This window comes from Rhizophagus irregularis, chromosome 17, assembly GCF_026210795.1.
Source record: "Rhizophagus irregularis chromosome 17, complete sequence".
NCBI classification, from domain to species: domain Eukaryota; kingdom Fungi; phylum Glomeromycota; class Glomeromycetes; order Glomerales; family Glomeraceae; genus Rhizophagus; species Rhizophagus irregularis.
In genome coordinates, this window is record NC_089445.1 from 1,720,121 (window position 1) to 1,740,170 (window position 20,050).

Consider the following 20,050-nt stretch of genomic DNA (forward strand, 5'->3'; position numbering starts at 1 on the left):
TTTAAATTCTGAAAATCTGAAATATTTCATCATGTGACATGTGTTTCATCATTGATAATCAAATGATAATCAAATTAATTAATTAAATTATAAAAAAGATTTGATTATATACCAATAACTTATAATTACATATTTACATTAAAAAAAATAGAACAAAACCTCTGAATTTATTGTGAAATACTGAAATGTGAATAGTATACTTGACTGTTCATTTCACCTAACACAATTTTTCCCCTTTACCCCTTAAATTTATTGACTATATATTATAATATCGCGTTATATTTTCATATTATTTTATAAAAAATGGACTCTTTATCCCAACAAAAAAAAAGAAAACTTAGTGGTTATTCTCAAAGTAAAGTATGGAAACATTATGAAAAAACACCTATTAAATCATCTCCCAGTTATTTTTCAGCAAAGTGCAATTACTGCAAAAATGTTTAGGCTCGTGTAAAGATGTTAACCTTAATTATTTTTAAAAAATTTTGAATTACGGCTATAAGATTTTTATAGCCTTAATTAATTACGGTATATAAAAATTTTGTATTACGACATTTTTTTAAATTACGGCTAACATCTTTAGGCTCGTGGTCATGTGCATGAATTAGAAGACCACTTAGTTAACTAATGTAAAGAGAGTCCAGAAATTGTTTTTTCATTTTATTTAGGCATAATTTCTTCACGAGACTTTGGAGACCAAGATACAACTATTCTCTTATCAGATTATAAAAAAAGAAAAACTCAGTCAAATCAGCAAGAGTTAACTGATTGGTTTAATTCAATAGATTTATCTTCACAAAAAGCACCTTCTAGTATTCGTATACTTGTACGTGCATTTACATGTTGTGGTATTCCATTTTCAATTATTGAGAATCTATTTTTTATTGAATTTCTTAATAAAATAAGACCAGGATATGTGATACCTTCGCGTAATGTACTTAGTGGTAGACTTTTAAATCAAGAAACATCAAGGCACTAGTCAGAATAGTCCATTTCAGCAAAATTTTAAATTGCCAAATGTTAGACGAAATTTGGTCTGACCTTAACCGATCAGTACCAAAAATCGGCAACTAATTTTATAAACGATTTGCACTGTAACACCTGCCATTTGTCAACAAATCGATCAGTAAAATTGGCAACAAATCGGTAAAATCAAATTGACAATTGTTAATAAACCTAATAATTATTATTGATTTTTGTACATTTAGCTGATTTTAATTTTTATAATAACAATTTATTGATTAAATTTTATTAATTCATTTTATTAAAAATTGCATATTAAATTATTATCTATCTATCATTTATATACACCATTTACCATCCACCATTTATTATCCACCCATAATCCTCACCTAACCTGATAAAAGTCTGAAGAAAACTACCAAAAAAAGGAGAAAACAGTCAATAACTCATTTTTTAAATAAAAAAATTGGGTTTGAAAGAAATTTACCTGATCTGATAAAATCTGAAGGGGAAACCTACAAAAAAAGTAAAAAAATGGTTGGTCAACCATTTCTTTTAATAAAAAAAATGAAGTTTCAAAAATTTTTTAAAACTTTACCTGGAATATCAGTATTCACACCAGAACTGATTTTCTATAAAAAAAATATAAAAAAATCGTTTTTTAGCTAAAAACGTTTTTTTTAAGTAGGTTTTGAAAATCTATCAAAACATTACCTGGGGAAACGGTAGAACTGATTCCTTATAAAAGAAAATAATAAAAAAACATTAATATAACATTTTTTTTAATAGTTTCAAATTTTTTTTCGAAACTAACCAATGGGATCGGTATTCAAGTCAAAACCGTTTCCTTACAATAAAATAATAAAAAAAAAATGTTAATAAACATTTTTTTTTAAATAGTTTCGAATTCTTTTTCGAAACTAACCAATGAGATTCAGTATTCACGCCAAAATTGATATCCCTACAAAAAAAATAAAAAAAACGTTAAAATTAATATTTTTTATTAAAGTTTTGAAATTGTTCAAAATTTGCCTTTGGGATTCGGTATTCACGCTGGAACTAAATTCCTATATAAAAATAATAAAAAAAAAACGTTTTAATATAAAAACGTTTTATTAAAAAAAGTTTCGAAATTTTTTTTCAAAACTTATCTTTGGGATTCAGTATCCACGATGGAACCGATCACAGGTCAAAATTAGTTAAATAGGGTATCAATAGGTTATCAATAGGTTATCAATCGGCTATCAATAGGCTACCCTATTGGTAGCCTATTGAACTTGCGCCATAATCCGTCACCAATCGGGCAGGCTGATTGATAACCTATTGATAACCTATTAATACCTTATTGATAACCAATTTGATAAAAATACCAATAGGATACTAATAGGTTATCAATAAGTTATTAATTGGCTAACAATCAGCCTGCCCGATTGGTGACGGATTATGGCGCAAGTTCAATAGGCTACCAATAGGGTAGCCTATTGATAGCCGATTGATAACCTATTGATAACCTATTGATACCCTATTTAACTAATTTCGACCTGTGGATATCCCTATAATTAAATATAAAAAAAAATGTTAAAATAAACGTTTTTTTTTAAATAAGTTTTGAAACTTTAGTTTTGAAACTTACCTGAAATATCGGCATCCATGTTGGAGCTGATTTTCTATATTAAAGTATAAAAAAATGTAAGAAACGTTTTTTTTAAAGAAGTTTCGAAACTTTAGTTTCAAAACTTACCTAGAATATCGGCATCCACGTTGGAGCCGATTTCCTATATTAAAGTATAAAAAAAAACATTAAAAACATTTTTTTAAAGAAATTTCAAAACTTTAATTTCAAAACTTACCTGGAATATCGACGTCCATGTTGGAGACGATTTCCTATATTAAAGTATAAAAAAAACGTTAGAAATGTTTTTTTAAAAAAGTTTTGAAACTTTTAGTTTTGAAACTTACCTGAAATATCGGCATCCGATTTCCTATATTAAAATATAAAAAAAAAATGTTTTTTTTATTAAAAAACGTTTTTAAAAAAGTTTTGAAACATTTATTTCGAAACTTACCTGGAATATTGGTATCCATGCTGGAACCGATTTCCTATTATAAAAAATAAAAAAAAAACATTTTTTTTATTAAAAAACGTTTTTAAAAAAGTTTTAAAACATTTGTTTTGAAACTTACCTAGAATATCAGCGTCCACGTTAGAGCCGAATTCTTATATAAAAAAACAAAAAAAATGTTATAAATATTTTTTTTATAAAGTTTCAAATTTTTTTTTGGGAACTGATATCCCTATATAAAAAATAATAAAAAAAACGTTTTTAGTATAAAAATGTTTTTTATATATTAAAGTTTCAAAATTTTTCAAAACTTAACTTTGGGATTCAGTATTCACGCTGGAACTGATATCCCTATATTAAAAATAATAAAAAAAAACATTTTTAGTATAAAAACGTTTTTATTAAAGAAAGTTTCAAAATTCTTTTTTCGAAACTTATCTTTGAGATTCGGTATTCACGCCGAAACTGATATCCCTATAATTAAATATAAAAAAAACATTTCATTAAAAACATTTTATTAAAAAAGTTTTGAAACTTTAGTTTTGAAACTTACCTGGAATATCAGCGTCCACGTTGAAGTCGATTTTCTATACAAAAATGAAAAAAAAAAACGTTTTTAATATTAAAAAATGTTTTTTTTATAAAGTTTCGAATTTTTATTTCAAAACTTATCTGAAACATCGGTATTCATACCGAAACTAATTTTCTGCAAAAAAAAACAAAAAAAAAATGTTTTTTATGTTAAAAATGTTTTTTTTATCACCGTTTTCAATAAAATGTGATTAGCTGATTAATATAGTTTCACCAAAAAAAATTTTGATCTTTGTGTAATATTATTTTTTAACCAATCATGTTTTTTCAATTTTTCTTTGATTTTGTAGTTTATACTGTATATAGAAATTCACGCTCATTACTGCGTCTAATACTACACATTTTTTATATTGCTAACGCGTTAAAATATTACTTAATGAAAATGAAGTATATGAAATACAAGTATATACAAGAAAATATCAAATAGGGACGTGTTTTACCTATCAAAAGTGTTTATACTGTGGAAAAGACCTTACATTTGAAAATTGTCATTGTAATAAGTATGAAAAATCAACTAAAAATAACTGAACAGCCAAAGTACGTGGCTATAGAGGTTTGTGCTATAATGCAAGTAACGCTCAACCATTTTTAAAAGAATTTATGAAGAAAAGTAATCTTTAGTTTGGTTATGAAGTCAACCTGGCAACTTCCTTTTATTGTTCACTTTGTACAGCTTGTAATAGTAAAATAAGCCGAGAAAATAACAAATTTGGAAAGGAAATAAAAAAAGAAAAAGATATCATAAAATCTGAAGTAAATCAAGTAACAGAATTACAGCTTCGTATATCAATTAAAAATGGAAAAGAGATTTTACCATCTATTTTAGTCAACTGATTTTTTGATGATATAAAATATAATGATCTTTCAACAAAAATTGAACAACTTGTCTCTGAATATATAGGATTAACCTTTAGTAATGAATATTTTTTGGCATATAAAGTTAGTTCAGAAGTTGGGGCAGGAACACTTTTAGATAATGAAATTACTTTTGAAGAATTTCTAAAAGATTATAAACGTTACATCTCTAATAATAAAAAAGTGATGATAATTGTAACTATGAAGGATAAGAAAAAAGATAAGAAAAAATGAGAATATAAAGTAAATTTTGGGTTCAATCTGAATTCTTAATTGATTATGTGTTGTATTAATTTATAATACTTATTATATTATAATAAATAGGATGATAATTTGGAATTAGAAGTGACAAGCGAAAAAACAGAAGAAGAAGCACCAAAATCTAAATCAGTTAAAACTAAAAAAAAAGGTACAGCAGTGAATAGAGTCCCGAAAGAAAGTAAACTTGATGAAAAGGAGAAAATGATCAGTGAAATTATGATGCAATTAAAAGATAAATATGTTTGTAACCATTATAATCACAAACATTGTTTTGTAAAAGATGATCATCATTTATTTTTATCAAATGTATCATTTTCGATGTGGGTTCAAGATATTGTAAGTATTTATCAAAATAATTACCATATTATATTATTTATTATAACTAATAGAATTTTTTTATAGTTTAAAAATAATACAGATTTCGAAACACCTCCTAATCATGCAATTTTTAGCATGTTACATTCTGTTAAATCCACTTCTTATAATTCTAATAACAAAAATTCTTTAACAATTCCTAATGTAATTCAAAACTTTACAATAGAAGTTCCTTCTATGAAGAAATTTTTGGAAGAGTTGGATAGGAAATATGGTGCAAATAAATTTACATGTTATTTGCAAAAATTTGAGGAGGAGGAAATTCAGGTTAACCAATTATTTAGATTATCTGATGCAGAGTATAATTTGATAGGTATATCAAAAATTGGTATTAGACAAACATTACGTGATGAGTCAAAGAAATTTGAATAGATTTACACTGTATTGCTTTGTAATTGTTATAAATTTAGTAAATAATCATTTGAAATTTTGATAAAATAAATTTTCTGTATGTGATTATCAATTTCTTTGTTTAATATGCATTGTATAAAAAAACTATTACATATAAATTGATTGTTGAAAATATTGTTTTGCCATATTGGGAGTAGTTTGAGATAATGCCACGAAAAGTATATAAATAGGATCATCACAATTATTAACAATATCTCTATATCATTTTAGCCAACTTTTTAATGCTAAAAATGCAGTTTCTATTGGATTTAAATCGGGTGAATACGGTGGTAAATAAAGTATCCTACACCCAAATTCTTCAACTGATTTTACCAAATCTTCATCATGATGAATACAAGCATTATCCATAATAAGTACACTATTTTTACCGGGATATGGATTTATCTGTGGTAACTTAAAAATAAATAAATAATTAATTTTTTTTTTATGTTAACAAAGATACAATAAATATTTTTATAAATAAATAATTACCACTTGTATTATTATGAAGGTTCAAAATCTATCTTTATCACAACTACCTTCCATTATATCAGCCGCAAAAAATCCATCAACTGTCAATGCAGGTAATATTGTGTAGCACTTGCCCCTTATAAATACTACCTTTTTTTTTGCTCTACAATTTTTATAAGAATAACCATATAAACGTGAAACGCTTCTTTCATCATTAGACGTCTCATCAATAAAAATGAGTTATTCTGCATTATATTCTATCTCTATTTGATACATAAAAAAACCACGTAATGTTTTATTCTGTTTATGTGCTACTTTTTGCAACTTAATATAAATAAATTATAAATTAATAAATAATAATAGATAAATCTAATTATAACAGCCTGTTACGCATCTTATTTGTAATAACCCCAATTTTATCCAATTAAAATTTAAGATTAGGCGTAATGTAAACAAAAACAAAAGATCAGTCGTGTAACTAAGACAAAAGAATTTTTTAAAAAATTTCAAGAAACTGCTTATAACTTAAAATTTTGTCTATGAAACTGTCTTAAATACATTAAGTAAAAGTTTTCCAAATTAAATTTTGCATATAAAAATTTTATTTGTAAAACACATATGAAATTTATTATTAAAAAAAAATAAAAAATGGATGTTACAAATAAGATTGTTACAAATACATTTTTTCAATAATAATATAAAACTTAATTTCGTAATACATACTTTCTTTCTAGTAATACCACAATGTTGAAGAGAGCGGCATAATGTTGGTATTGAAACTAACTTTCCAGTTTTTATTTCCATTTCATAAATTAATTCATCTAAATAATAATCAACTTTTTCCTGAACAATATCTTGCAGTATCTATAAAATAATTTTAAATTAAAATTTTTAATACGAAGTACAGTATTTGTATTTGTTAATAGTAGTTAATTTACCTGCATATCCTCTGATGTAAATATCTTCCTTTTTCCTGACTTTCCAGTGAATGGATTATTAACACATCCCCATTTATCAAAAATTTTACAAATATTAGTAACTGTTGTTTTACTGACGTATAACCTCTTAGCAATTTCTTTTGATTTATAACATTCTTCATAACAATAGATAATACGCCATTTTAAATTTTCACTCAACATTTTACCAGTGTTGGCCATTGGCCGTTTGGCCATTTGGCCATGGCCAAATGGCCAAGTTTTAAATTTTGGCCAGCCAAAAAATGGCCAAAAATTTATATATATAAATATTAAAAAAAAGTAACTACTTAAAATTTGTAACATTTAAATTCAATTATTTAATTCATTTTTATTATAAATTTAGTTAATTTGAAGTATTTTCATTAACAAAAAATGGGGCATCTAAATTATCAATAAAAATGTCTCTTATATTCCATTTAGCTTCATTATCTAATGCAGGATGTGTTCTATTTAATAAAAATTCATCAATATCTATATTATCATCACAATGTAAATCAGTTACAGCACTCAACTCTGCTTCTTTTTCCTGTAATAATAATTGCCCCCATGTATTAATTAGATTATTCCAATTTAATGAAACCTGGAATTCATTATTTTCACCTTCTTCATCTGAATCATCATCTTGAGTGTTAGAATTTTCTTTTTGAATTTCTAAGTTAATAGGATTTTTTTCTTGATTCTCTAAATTTGTATTATCATTACTATTAATAATTATAAGAACTATTGGTTCAGCAATATTTTCTTTCATTTTTTGTTGTTGAATAGTTTTCACTTCATTAACCCTATGTTTATATGAAATTGCAGCACGTAATTTGCTCATTTTAAGTGTTTTTTCATACTATTTAAAAAATAAATTATTTATTATTACATTAAATTATAATTTTTTTATAGATTTAAAATAATATTATTTTACTTACATTTAATCTATTGCGCCTTTTGGTATGTAGAAATCCCATTTTTGACCAAAGCCTTTCTACTGATGCTGCATTAATACAAATTCCAAAAATTCGTTGTGCGACATATCCAAGTTCTTTTGCTAATGGAACAACAAATCCCCAATATTTTAAAATATCATCTTCAAATTGATTACTTATTTGTTCATCAAAAGGATATATACCTCTTCTAAAATTTTCATATTCACGTAAAATTGATTTTGAAATTGTTTTCGTCCAAGCTTCGTAATAATAAATTAGCCACTTACTAAGATATACATGATTTAAATTTGGGATATTATCTTTAAATTTTGACATCTTGTATTTAGGATGTAAGAGCCATGATAAAAGTAAAAGTGGCTGTTCCCAACTTTGCCATCTTGTTTGAAGTCGATCAAGTATTTTCTCACTAAGTTCTATATCATCATAATCTTTCCAAAATTTTATAAAATATCCAAATCCATGTAGTACTTCATGCAGTCGTGCTTTATCATATTGTAGAATATCCAAAATTATACAGTATGGTTTAAGTATTTTTACAAGTTCTGAAAGTGATTGCCACCAGGTTTCGTCAAGTAGAATAGAAGAAATATTATTAGGTAGATATAATATATTATCAGAACTTTGATGAGATGTTGATTGCTCGGGAGATTCAAATTTTGAACCTAAAGTCTTTAGAAAAATAGAAATAAATTATTTTCAAATGTTATATAAAAATAAATAAAAATATATTATAATACCCGTAATGCTCCTTTTGATTTAATTAAAGTGCGAAAACATTCATAATGGCTATTCCATCTTGTATCATTTCCAATAGCGATTTGAACATATTTTCCATATGATTCTTTTTGTAAAGTTTGAAGCTGTCCAATAAAATATTTATGAAGTGATGATTTAAAGTAAAGTGCAATTTTTATTGCCTTTATTGATGCTTGCTTAAATTTTTCAGATTCTTTAAAGATTTCGCCTACAAAAAGATTCATCTGATATGTAAAACATGGAAAAAACATAATATGCACATATTTAAGTCGAAGCCTACGTCTGTTAAAATATAAAATATAATTAATATTTACATAAAATATTAAATAAATATTTTAATAACTTAATTTTTAAAAAAATATACAAATATACCATGCAGCAGCATAACTTGGAGCACTATCAGTTACAACAGAAATAAGATTAACTCCCATTTTATTAATTTCCTTAAACATTGTTTCAGTTTTTTCAATAACTTCTTTCCATCTTTCTAATTCACTGCTTACATCTACTGCTTTCCAAATTATTACTTCCCCTTCTGATGTAATAAAAACAGAGCCAAGAATATTCTGATTTAACACATTAGTCCAACCATCAAAGACTAAAGTAACACCAACAGAATCATTCATTAATTTCTTAGTCATTTCATTTTCAAGAATTTTTGATTCATCATTTAATATACGTCCTCCTAAAGTTTTACGTCTTGGTAAAATTAATGCTGGATTTAAAAAATGAAAAAGTTCTTGAACTTCCTTATTTTCCACCCATCTTAAAGGAAAACCTGCAGAAACTGTTGCTTGAATCATTAATTTTTCAAATATAGCTTGTTCACCCTTTGTAAATGATCGAGTTGCAAGTGGTCTAGTAATGAAAGAATCAAGTGTACCAACTGATGAATTATTGCTGGCTGCCTATATAAAAAAATATTAATAATAGTTTTAATATAAAATTATCAAGTATTATTATTAATAAATAAAATAAAAGATAAATACTTCTCAATGATGATATAGAAGTTATAGTACTATGAACTGAACCAGTTGATTCTCTACGCAATCTTTTTGAACTTACAATATTTTCGTCAAATTCATTAATTTCCATTCTTTCTGTTTCCGATGCAAATAATTCAAAAAATATTTCAGGATATTTATTTTTAAAATGTTGACATTTTTTCAAGTTATTTCTAACTCGTTCAGTTTTAAATGGAAATTTTGAAGCAATGCATTCGGACGGCCATTAACATCTCTACACGCAATACAAATACAATAATTTTGCCAATTATCAGCTTTTTCTGGTAATATTTCCACAAAGGTTTTAAAATTAGCAGCCATTTTATTTACATTTTATTTGTTTTTAGTTAGTGAGTTAGTCAGTTTTGAACACAAAAATCAAATTATAAATACCGGAAAAAAAAGATGATAAAAAAAAAAGATTGCCAATCTTGGCCGATTTGGCCGATTTGGCCGTTGGCCAATTGGCCAAATTGGCCAAATCGGCCAAAATTTGCTATTGGCCGCGGCCAATTTCCAATGAGGTTTTAGCCACCAATTTTGGCCGCTGCCCTTGGCCGATCAGGCAAATCGGCCAAATCAGGCAAGCTAATCCTTGGCCGTGGCCAAATGCCAACACTGATTTTACTGTAATATATTGTAAAATATATAATTAGATATAAATTTTATAATATAAATTTTATAAAAGACTATTTTGAAACCTTTATTATGTAAAAATCTGAGAAAAAAGTAAAGATCATGAAAAATCACTTTTTTTAGATTGTAAAATCGCTAAAATTTCTGACAAATATGCTTACAATACCTTTGAAACTTCTATGCAAGTAAATTTCAAGTATATTTATTTGAAATAGAAAATAAAATCGCAGTGTTGAATAGTAAATTACAATAGTTGTTTTTGACGTGAAAATAAAATATCGCAAAAATCAGCTTTTTTGCCCTATAAAAAATATGCATACGGTTTTTACACTGTATACATGTATCTTTGATACGGTTTGTATTTTTATATACTGTATAACAGTATAATGTATACTGTTCGCAAAATGTGTTTAGCAAAAAATACAATAAAGTATACGGTAAACATATTGTGTGATACGGTATCTAAATTCATACGTTTGAAACGTATACTATTTCTACTGTATATCAGTATTTTGTATACTGTTCGCAAAAAATATTATAAATGAAGGATACGGTATATTTAATCCATACGTATATAATGTATTATTCTATAGACTGTGTATACTATATTAAATTCATACGTTATAACGTATTTTCTATAGTTGTACTGGATATTGTATTTGTTTTTATTGTTTTTATTAACTTTACAACTTTATACTAGATACGGCGTTGTCAACCCTACATACGGTAGACCCCACGCCCAACTTAAAAGAATACACTCCAGTAGGTTAGATGTCAGTTATAAGTCACACTACGAAAATACCATACAGGAAAAATGAAGATTATGGAAAATCCTGCTAATATTGCTTACGATCACTCAGTGACACTCACCAAAATGGGTATATTATAAAGAATATTCCAAATTGCGGTTTGATATCGAACGAACGCCAAATCAAGTGAAATGATAGAATAGACTATCGCATAGTATTTTAAATCAGGAAGATTTTTCGAATCAACCTAAACCCTTCTTGTTACATGGACGCAATATAAAAATGGTAAAAAATTCAATTCCATAGTATTTAAACAGATACAATACATCACCGAAAAATATTTTAAAGAAAAAACACGCTCGGAAGGCATGAATGCGATCTTTCGTCATATACCACATCCATCGCATTCATTAATAAGAATTCGGGACAATTTCCTTAATAAATTTTTTTTAAAGTACAAACCCTGATCAGTAAAATTTTCTTATTACTAACGTCCAATTTAAATTACGATCATCAATAAAAATTCGCGCGAAATTTTTTTAATAGTATTTAATTTTTAAAGCGCAAAATACTGCTTAATTTTAATGTTTAAAGTCCGATCTACTGCTTAATTTAAGAAAAATTCGCGAGAATTTTCCTTAATATCGCTTAATTTTAATGTTCAAAGTCCGATTTACTGCTTAATTTAAGAAAAATTCGTGAGAATTTTCCTTAATACTGCTTAATTTTAATGTTCAAAGTCTGATCTACTGCTTAATTTAAGAAAAATTCGCGAGAATTTTTCTTAATACTGCTCATTTTTTAATGTTTAAAGTCCGATCTACTGTTTAATTTAAGAAAATTCACAAGAATTTGATTATTCGGACTTTGAACTTTAAATTTAAGCTGTAATTGTGACATTCAAAATGAATGATGTTCAAGAAGATGACTGACAGTCTGACTGACAGTCAGACGGAATTCTGTAATCAAAAATCATCACAATACGACAGAAAGGGAGTTTCATAATACATAATAATAATGGCAAATAGTAACTAATAATTATAGAAGAACTTCACACTACTACTATAAACAGAATTTTGTACAAAAATGACAAAAACAGAAAGAACTTACAGAAAAACTTAGTATTTAATAACTAGATTAGGTTTATACGCGGCAACTTTGTCGCGCTAGACTGTTTAAAGCTATATTTTTTACAATTATTTATTTATATAATTTATTAAATTATATGATTTATTATTATTTATTTATATGATTTATTAAATATGGATACTTAATACTATTTATAGTCTAAAATTGTAATAAATAAATTTAAAAAAAATAATTAGTCAGCAATAAATATATGGATCAGCCAATTTTTTGCTACAGCGGGAGATCGGCTATTTTATTACATTAGTTTTTTTTTAATATTTAAACAACATTGATTCGTAAAAAAAATTACTGACCTCCTCAGAATCAGAATCTGAGTCTGAATATAGATATATATAAATAGAAAATGTGAACAAAATGGTAGATTTTGAACAATAATAAAGAAACTCAAATGATTTTTAATAATAACAGAATAAACAATACGTTGTAATATAATTTTTAATAATAACGGAAGAATAAAATTTTAACAATACGTTGTAATAAAATTTTTAATATTAACGGAAGAACAAAATTTTAAACAATGATGCTAATATCTACTTCCTTTGTTTTATTTTCTAAATCTCCTTTGTTTTTATTTCCTAAATGTTGATTCGAGTCATCTCAAATTGAATATAAATAGCTTATCTTCCCCTATCTCATCATCCAGCATCTTTCATACTAATTTCAAAAAATTATTTTATATTATCACTATCGCTTATTATTTTCTTATATACTGCCTTTTTTATTTCATCATATTAATTCCAAAAAATTATTTTATATTATCGCTATCGCTTATTATTTTCTTATATACTGCTTTTTTCATTCCATCAAAAATGTCTGATTCTTCACTTGCAGGAACAAGTGCAGCAGCGACGTCTGATATTTCTACATTCGTAGCAGAAAAAGGCGATAATAATAAAGCAGGTATAAAAGTATTTTTATTGCATTTATTAATTTATTTATTATATACTTTGCTGAAATCTCTGATTTTTTAAAATATTTTTACAATATTTTTATAATATTATAATTATATATATTTAATAAATAAATAATATGAAATTGAGACTCATAAGAATATATTTTAAATATATAAATATATATTAACAATATTAATACAATATATTTGTTATATTTGAAATAATATATTTAATATATAAATACTTAATATTAAATATATAAATACTTATATAATTAATATATTATATATATATATTTAGGATATAGTATTTGTATATTCAATATATATATATAATATATTTATAATATATATATAATATATTTATAATATATTTAACATATATTAAATATATAGTATATATATATTTAATGTTTAGTATATATATGTTTAAAATATATTTATTAATATATTATATATATATTTGTTATATAATAATTATATATGAATAATAAATAAATAATATAAAATTGAGACTCTTAAGAATATATTTTAAATATTATAAATATATATTAACAATATTGATACAATATATTTGTTATATTTAAAATAATATAATATATATATAATTAATACATAATTAATATATATTTTTAATGTGATATATATAGTAATTATATATAAACAATATATATATTATATAAATTGAAACTCGTATGAATATATTTTAAATATTATAAATGTATTTAAATAATATACTAATTATATTATAATTTTATATTTACTTATATGTATACAATACTATATACTATATATATGATATAAAAATCAACTAATTTATTGAAATAATGTACTTGTTATTTTTATTTGTTCATAATTATATTATTATACATAATTAAAATAATTAAACAAAATCCTATTTCATCTAAAAAAAACTAAGAAGTAAAAAATATCAATTCTATCAACAATAACATTATTGCACCTAAGAATGAAAACCTAAAGAAAATTGCTCTCCATAAAAAAAGCCCAAATATATAAATAAAATTTACCATTATTACAGATTCTTCGTTTGAAAGGAATCTTATGATATCGCCTAAAAGAACTTGCTTAAAGAAATTGGAAAGTCCTCTAAGAAAGCAAAGAAAAGAATGGAAAGTTAGAAGAAAGTGCAAAACTGAATGAAATAAGAGTAACAACTCATGTTAAAAAAATAATAAAACGCGTTAATTGACTTACAAGGAGGAAATGTAAGTTAGAACCCGTCTACTAAAAAGTGAAAAATATCAACAATAACGTTATTACATCTAAGAATGAAAACCTAAAGAAAATTGCTCTTCATAAAAAAAAACCCAAATATATAAATAAAATTTACCATTATTACAGATTCTTCGTTTGAAAGGAATCTTATGATATCGCCTAAAAGAACTTGCTTAAAGAAATTCGTTCTAATTGAAAAAAAAAAAAATTTCGCAAGGAAACCTTGCAAATCTACCCGTTTCGTTTCTAACGTCTTTAACTTCCCTCCGAAACATAAAGTAAGGAAGGTGAAAGTAAGAAGAATGGGTATTAAGAGAAAGGGAAAGGCATGAAGAAAAGTCGCCTAAAAAAGCAAAAAAAAGAATGGAAAGTTAGAAAGCGCAAAATTGAATGTGGTTTAGTGAAATAAGAGTAACAAAATTCATGTTAAAAAAATAATAAAACGCGTTAATTGACTTACAAAGAGGAAATGTAAAGTTAGGACCCGTCTACAAGAAAGTGAAAAATAACAACAATAACGTTATTACACCTAAGAATGAAATAAGAAAGCAAAGAAAGGGAAGAGAAAATGGGAAGTTAGAACCCGCCTGCAATAAATCAACGTGGTTTAGTTAGGAAATAAGAGTAATAAAACATGTTTAAAAAATAAAAAAATAAGAATAATAAACACGTTAATTGACTTACAAGAAAGTGAAAAACTATCTAAGAAAGAGAAAAAATTAAACTCGATCTAAACTTTGTAGAATTAAGAAACGAGATAAGTTTTAAACTTACAAGTTTTCGCCTAAAAGTTCTTAATAAAGAGAGAACACGCCTATAAAGAATGTGAGGAAAAAAACAAACTAAAAAGATCTTATGGGTTACACGCTGGTTACACAGATTACACAATCATGGATCAACCAATGATAATTGTATATCATTTTGATATATCTTATTACATATCGTTCACTATCAAATGCACAAAGCTTCGAAATAAGCTTTGCACAGAAATTTTGAATCAATGGTCCTGATATAGAAGATTTTGACTTTGAAAAGCATACGATAATTGGAATAATTTAAATTTTTATTTATGAATTGTAAATAAACACTTTTAGCGGGTAGACTTTAAACAAAATTTTTATGCACATAATTTTATGTTGTTTGAATTTATATCGGTCGATTTCAACAAATGGATATTATTTCATTAAAGAAAACGAAAAAATAATTTTTTTGAAGTAATACTTTTTGAAATCAAAATATTTCAAAATAAGCCCGGATCCTAACAAAATACAATACAACAATGAACAATGAAGCAAAATAAAAAAGAAAACAGGTTGGATGAATTACCAATTTCATCCGTCCCAAAAAATCTAAAAAAACTTTTGTACTACCAAAGTTTTAGCCTGTGAATAAAAATTCGTATCACACATCTTTGTTATACATTGTATGATCGTACTTTTTATATAAAGATGGATGAGGTAAAGAAAGAAATTTGCAAATTTTAATATTTTTAAACTTTTTGTAATTGACTTTTTAATAATTTTCTAATAAAGGGAGAATTTAGCAAGATTCTGATAGATGAGCTAAAATTACTTTTTCTTAGAGTCAGGAACCCTTCGGATAATTTATTAGAAGTATTACTAAAAACAATAGATCCTACAATTAATCCTGATCAACTTAAAGATTATATCAATATTTGCAGAGGAAAATTTTCAGATTTTAGATATAATTACAAGAGTATTATAGTAAAGAAAGCTCAGGACCTTGAAATTCATTTTAGGTATGCGGTTTTGAAGTTTTTATATTAGTTTATTTTATTTTAGTAAATTATTATTTAACAATCTTTTTTAGAAGTATCAGATTGGAAGAATTTGAAAACCTATTAGATAAAATTATTACTGAAGATTATTGTAGACAAATTCTTGCAACACATATTTCTTGTGTTCATAAAGAATCCTTTGAAAATGACAAAGTTTCTTTAAATAAACTTTTTGATTTTGTTAAAAAAAGTTTATTGATTGGTATAAAATCTTTTTTTATTTCAATTGATGTAAAAGGTGAACTTAAAAAAATGGATAATTGTACTAGTTCTATTAAATTACAATCAAGATATCATACTAATATTGTATATAATATGGATTTATAATTTTTTATAATTTCACTATTGTATTACTAATTAATTAATATCATAAGATTATTTCATTTAAATAAATAAAAAAGAAATAATATTAAACAATACCAAAACTTAAAATGTTATTTTATTAAAAATTAATGATAACTTACAATCTACTATATGATTTAAATTATCTAACCGGGAGTTTTCAAGAAATTTTTTAAAATGTGAAAGTACTCCCTTATGATAGCTTTGTTTTTTGTTTAAAATGTAATAAAAAGCATTAGCACCGAGCCTTATTGTTAAATAATAAAAAATATGAAGTTAATATTTATGATAAAAATAAATTTAAATTATAACAACACTAACCACATAAATTCTTTTTTATTTATATTAAAGGAATATCTACTTGATGCATCAGTTTTACATAATACTAAATATAAATGATCAATAGCATTATGTAATACTTCTGTAATAATAACAAAAAAATTGCGTTAGTAAAAAATAATAATTAAATTTATTAAAATTTAATCAAAATTTACCAAATTCGAAATCTTCATTTCTTTGGGATTTTTGTCTAGGCATTCCTTTTATACAGTGGTGGAATTTCATTCCAGCCATTAAAAAATTTTGGTATATATTTAATAGGGTAGTTTCTCTTGTATTTAGCGAAGTATCATAAAAAATTTTATGGCTTTTTGCTAACAAAATTCTGAATAAATAATTATTTATATTAATTCAAAATTAATAATTTGCATAATATTAATCATAGTGTTTACTCGATCATTTTTTTCTTTAAACATGTACCAGGGGTCTTTGTCGATTTTATAGTTAAAATGTTAGCAATATCTAATTTAATATAAATAATAATAAGTAAATTAATAAATAGTTTTTGAATTAATTATAGAATACTAACGGGATAAATCGCTGTATCTTGAATAATCCACTTTGACATTCAAATTACGAGTATCAATTAATATTCCACACCACGGGAACTCTTATTAAAATTCAGTTAATATTTTACAATACAATTAATAAAACAAATAATCAATAAAATAAAATAAAATAGCAAATACGTACCATAACCATCAACTTTATTTATTTTATTATTATTAACAGTTAAATCAAAGTTTACCATACTTTTTTTATCATTTATGACGATTTTATACTTTAAATCATCTTGGTGCATTGTTGTGATAAATTTTATAACATTATTTTTGTTTGTACTTATATACAAAAAATCATCAAGAAAATGCAATAGTAACTAATAATATTTAAATAATATTATAATATTAATTAAATATTAAATATATCAGTAAGTACATTGAAGTATAATATTTAAAAATACTTACCCCATTCGTGTCATTAATGATATATTTAAATTCTTCTCGCTCCATAACTCCATAATATATACTACATAATAAGGATGATAGTACCGATCCTTGTGGAATGCCGACTTTTTGTTTATAATATTCTTCATTAACCTATATTAATAAATTTAATCAGTTAAAATAATTAAATAAATCATTTAAATAATATTCACTTGTATTTATTACCTTTATAATATTTTGTTGAATATGTTCTTTCAACAATTCAAGAATATCCTCTACTTCCATATAAGATTCATACACATTATCAATAAGAATTGCATTTTTATAATTTTGAGTTAATTTGGCGCTGTATTTCGGAAAAGACAAAAATTCACCTAAATATATATATATGATAAAAACAAAATAAATTTAAAAAATAAAATAATTAAATTAAAGTACAATAAATAATGTGTTGAAAAACTTTTACTTGAATCATGAACAAAGTTATCACGTTTTCTATAAATAGTTCCACCTTTTAGATAAATAGCTTCAAATTTATTCACTGAGTATTAGTACTAAAAAAATCATCATTAGTAAATTAAAAAAAGATATTATATTATGCAAACAAGAAATTATTATTGTACAAACTTCAGTAAGAACTTCTTTTTCGATTATTTCCATAAGAATATTTTGATCAATTGTTTCGAAACAACATTTAATATCAACTTTAGCAAAATAAAGTCGTGGATTATCATCATTAGATAAGTGTTTTTTATATTCTTTTAAACAAGCATGAACTTCGTTATAATTGAATATAGACCCAGTTAGTAACGAAGGATTTTTTTCCTACCAAATAAAAAAAAAAGAATAATTAATATTTAAATATTTACAATAACATTCAATTCAAATTATTTAATAAACTTACTTTTTCGTATTTAAGGATCTGAAACGTCGTATTTAATATGGAATTGATTGATTTTGGTCGCTTTATATTATTGGAAGTACGCATCGGGCATTTCATGTTAACAATAGGTCTCAGATTTCCTTTGTTATCTTTAGGGAGGAATTTTAATTCGGAGTAACCCAGTTTCCTGTTTTTGAAAATTGTTTCTTCATTCTTTGACGGTATTTTTTCATATACAGAACTCGTTAGGGATTTAAGATTTTGTTCAACCATTTTAAACCAAATCTCTCTTCGATAATAGGATAACCTATTTCCTTGTTTAGCATGATTTATTATATAAAAATTCAGCTATAAATATTAATATAGAAATTGTTAATGACTATAAATAAAATAAAAAATAAAATCATTTAAAATATCTATTTACTTTGAGAAGTGGAATTACTAAACATTCAAAAATCCACCAAATTAATTCGTACAACATTTCAGTACATTTCAATATTTCCAAATTATTATTGCCTTTAAGCCATTGGCATTTTTTAATCTAAATATTAGAAATATATATATTTCGTTAATAAATCAAATACCATTTTAATACATAGAATAAAATTAAACAATAACCTTAAAATTTTGCACGACTTCATGTAAAGATACTACTTCGGAGTGACGTTTTTCAATAAAAACACTTATCATATTATAAATAACTGTTTTGTTATTTTTGTCACCAAAAAATTCGGGTGGAAATATAAAATCTAAAACTCCGACAACAAACTTCTTAACCTGTTTGAATTATTAAGTAATTTTTTTTTTAGAAATTAATAATAATTTAAGATAATTTTAAAATATTTAAAATATTACCTGATAGGTATTGCACTCAACTAAACTTGTTTCCTTTATATTTAATACAGATTATAAGAAAAAATAATAATTCAATATTTGATTAAAATAAACACAAAAAAATTACCTGGATCGGGCAGTAAGTATTAAGCAAATGTCTATACTGGCATATATTATGACTAAAGCTCCGAACGGTTCGGGCTAAACCGGGGAACCGATCCGAAACCGGCTCAAAATTCGGTTCGGTTCGGTTCAGGTATTAGAACTGAAAAACTGGCGGTTCGGTTCGGTTTAATCCGATTTTTTATAAAAATGCGAAAAATCGAATAGCCGGCCATCTAGTGATCGTACAAAATTGAGCTATATATAATTGGATTCCTCTCGACAAGACGCGTCGAATGGTGGTAAGATCATATCTCTAGCATCGATAGATCACACGTTAACCCACGCTAAATGATTTATAAATAATTGGAATTAGCAAGCTATCTATCGGTGCTAGAGACATGATCTTAGCACCATTCGACGCGTCTCAGTGAGACGAATCCAATGAATATAAATTCGTTCGTGTACGACCACTAGATGGCGAATAATATCAAGTTTCGCATTT

General features: G+C 24.8%; 6 protein-coding genes across 6 annotated transcripts; 2 read left to right on the forward strand and 4 right to left on the reverse strand.

Moving 5' to 3' along the window:
* Positions 1–4,119: 4,119 nt before the first annotated feature.
* OCT59_009106 (uncharacterized protein) lies at positions 4,120–5,480 on the forward strand (the record flags this gene model as incomplete). Its single annotated transcript, XM_066133316.1, has 5 exons — positions 4,120–4,170; positions 4,239–4,398; positions 4,519–4,667; positions 4,797–5,069; positions 5,136–5,480. 5 exons carry the CDS (start codon positions 4,120–4,122, stop codon positions 5,478–5,480), a joined length of 978 nt encoding a protein of 325 aa, XP_065999766.1.
* Positions 5,481–6,209: 729 nt separating this feature from the next.
* OCT59_009107 (uncharacterized protein) lies at positions 6,210–7,108 on the reverse strand (the record flags this gene model as incomplete). The annotated part of the gene is made up of 3 exons (XM_066133317.1): positions 6,210–6,293; positions 6,693–6,833; positions 6,908–7,108. 3 exons carry the CDS (start codon positions 7,106–7,108, stop codon positions 6,210–6,212), a joined length of 426 nt encoding a protein of 141 aa, XP_065999767.1.
* Positions 7,109–7,289: 181 nt separating this feature from the next.
* OCT59_009108 (uncharacterized protein) lies at positions 7,290–7,766 on the reverse strand (the record flags this gene model as incomplete). Its single annotated transcript, XM_025310883.2, has 1 exon — positions 7,290–7,766. The coding sequence occupies one exon, from the start codon at positions 7,764–7,766 to the stop codon at positions 7,290–7,292; it is 477 nt and encodes a 158-aa protein (XP_025177415.2).
* A 1,221-nt stretch (positions 7,767–8,987) lies between these two features.
* Positions 8,988–9,732, reverse strand: OCT59_009109 (uncharacterized protein; the record flags this gene model as incomplete). Its single annotated transcript, XM_066133318.1, has 3 exons — positions 8,988–9,172; positions 9,416–9,541; positions 9,627–9,732. 3 exons carry the CDS (start codon positions 9,730–9,732, stop codon positions 8,988–8,990), a joined length of 417 nt encoding a protein of 138 aa, XP_065999768.1.
* A 6,019-nt stretch (positions 9,733–15,751) lies between these two features.
* Positions 15,752–16,428, forward strand: OCT59_009110 (uncharacterized protein; the record flags this gene model as incomplete). Its single annotated transcript, XM_066133319.1, has 3 exons — positions 15,752–15,760; positions 15,836–16,062; positions 16,134–16,428. The coding sequence occupies 3 exons, from the start codon at positions 15,752–15,754 to the stop codon at positions 16,426–16,428; spliced, it is 531 nt and encodes a 176-aa protein (XP_065999769.1).
* Positions 16,429–17,306: 878 nt separating this feature from the next.
* OCT59_009111 (uncharacterized protein) lies at positions 17,307–19,299 on the reverse strand (the record flags this gene model as incomplete). Its single annotated transcript, XM_066133320.1, has 9 exons — positions 17,307–17,392; positions 17,476–17,659; positions 17,748–17,879; positions 17,952–18,100; positions 18,193–18,267; positions 18,350–18,551; positions 18,631–18,957; positions 19,034–19,150; positions 19,228–19,299. The coding sequence occupies 9 exons, from the start codon at positions 19,297–19,299 to the stop codon at positions 17,307–17,309; spliced, it is 1,344 nt and encodes a 447-aa protein (XP_065999770.1).
* Positions 19,300–20,050: the final 751 nt, after the last annotated feature.